Raw genomic sequence first — 1,290 nt, forward strand, 5'->3', positions numbered from 1 at the left:
GACTGATGGCAATGATAACGGTGATAAAAAACTAAATGATTTAATGAAAGTTCTTGAAAAATATAAACTATTTAAATCTGCAATTGGATCAAATATTATTAATATATATAATTCAATTAAAAATTCATTATATGATTTCATCAAAAAATCATTTGATGGAGATGGATTATTTTATTTAGCTGATTCGAATGAAGAGCTTAATACTAATATTATTATGGTGTCAAACATTATTATTACACTTCAAAAAAGAATTATTATTAGAGAAGGTAAATCAGCTGCATTTGATGTTGATAAATTTTATGGTAATCCAGGAAAAAAAGTTCAAAAAACATATACAGTTGGATTAAAAGATTCAATTGATGATTTTAGTGCACTTGGAAAGACAAGAAGAGATAAAAAAACTAATTCATCAATAGTTAAATCACCAAATGCATTCAATCTTCATTCATTTATTTTATTAAATATATCATTAAATGATTTAAAAAATTATAGATTCTTTGAAGGTAAAAATAATGCTGTAGCAATTGCTCATATGATTAATGCAAAAGTTATTCCTAATTGTATTGGAAATATTTGGGTATATGTTAGAGATTGGCCAGAAGAGAAAGGAAGATCTGGTAAATTTAATATTGGAAAACAAAATATTACATGGACTGGTGGAAAATATCATCCAGATCCTTTAAAAGATGATATAACAAAATATTTAATAATTAATATTTAATTCATTTATTTTTTAATAATACTTATATCTCCTGTTAAATTATCTATTTTTAATATTTGTTCTTTATTCATTCCTAAATATAAATAATATCCAACAGTTCCACTTGTATTTGCTGCTGTTTGTCTAAATATATAATTAAAATTTTCTTTAGAATATCCTTTAAATATAATAATTGTTGCTACTTGTGTTTTAAATGAGGGATTTAAACTTTTCCAAATATGCATATTTACAATAATAGTTGTTTTTAAATGTCTTAATCTTGTAATAATTTCTCCCCATGTTTTATCTTCTTTCATTAGTGAAAATGATGCATCTTCTAATATAATTAATAAATGTTTTTCTTGTGGTTGTTTATAATATTGTATTAATGCTGGTATAAATTTTTCATAATTCATTCCATAAATTGGTGTTTTAATTAAATCTTTTAATTCTTTAAATGTTTCATCTTCTCCTGCACTTTGTGATACATAAATAACTGCTCCATATAAATGTTCTATTTTATTCATTTTTATTAATTCTTTCATTATAAATGTTGTTTTTCCTGTTCCTTGTTTACCTAATATAATATT

At 22.6% G+C, this 1,290-nt stretch overlaps 2 protein-coding genes across 2 annotated transcripts, besides 4 other annotated features; one reads left to right on the forward strand and one right to left on the reverse strand.

Moving 5' to 3' along the window:
• Positions 1-43: 43 nt before the first annotated feature.
• Positions 44-721, forward strand: EDI_086310 (uncharacterized protein; the record flags this gene model as incomplete). Its single annotated transcript, XM_001738164.1, has 1 exon — positions 44-721. The coding sequence occupies one exon, from the start codon at positions 44-46 to the stop codon at positions 719-721; it is 678 nt and encodes a 225-aa protein (XP_001738216.1).
• Positions 91-133: a sequence feature (AT_rich).
• Positions 448-491: a sequence feature (AT_rich).
• Positions 697-742: a sequence feature (AT_rich).
• Positions 727-1,245, reverse strand: EDI_086320 (uncharacterized protein; the record flags this gene model as incomplete). The annotated part of the gene is made up of 1 exon (XM_001738165.1): positions 727-1,245. The coding sequence occupies one exon, from the start codon at positions 1,243-1,245 to the stop codon at positions 727-729; it is 519 nt and encodes a 172-aa protein (XP_001738217.1).
• Positions 846-895: a sequence feature (AT_rich).
• Positions 1,246-1,290: the final 45 nt, after the last annotated feature.

This window comes from Entamoeba dispar, genomic scaffold (genome assembly GCF_000209125.1).
Source record: "Entamoeba dispar SAW760 scf_1105229461139 genomic scaffold, whole genome shotgun sequence".
NCBI classification, from domain to species: domain Eukaryota; phylum Evosea; order Mastigamoebida; family Endamoebidae; genus Entamoeba; species Entamoeba dispar.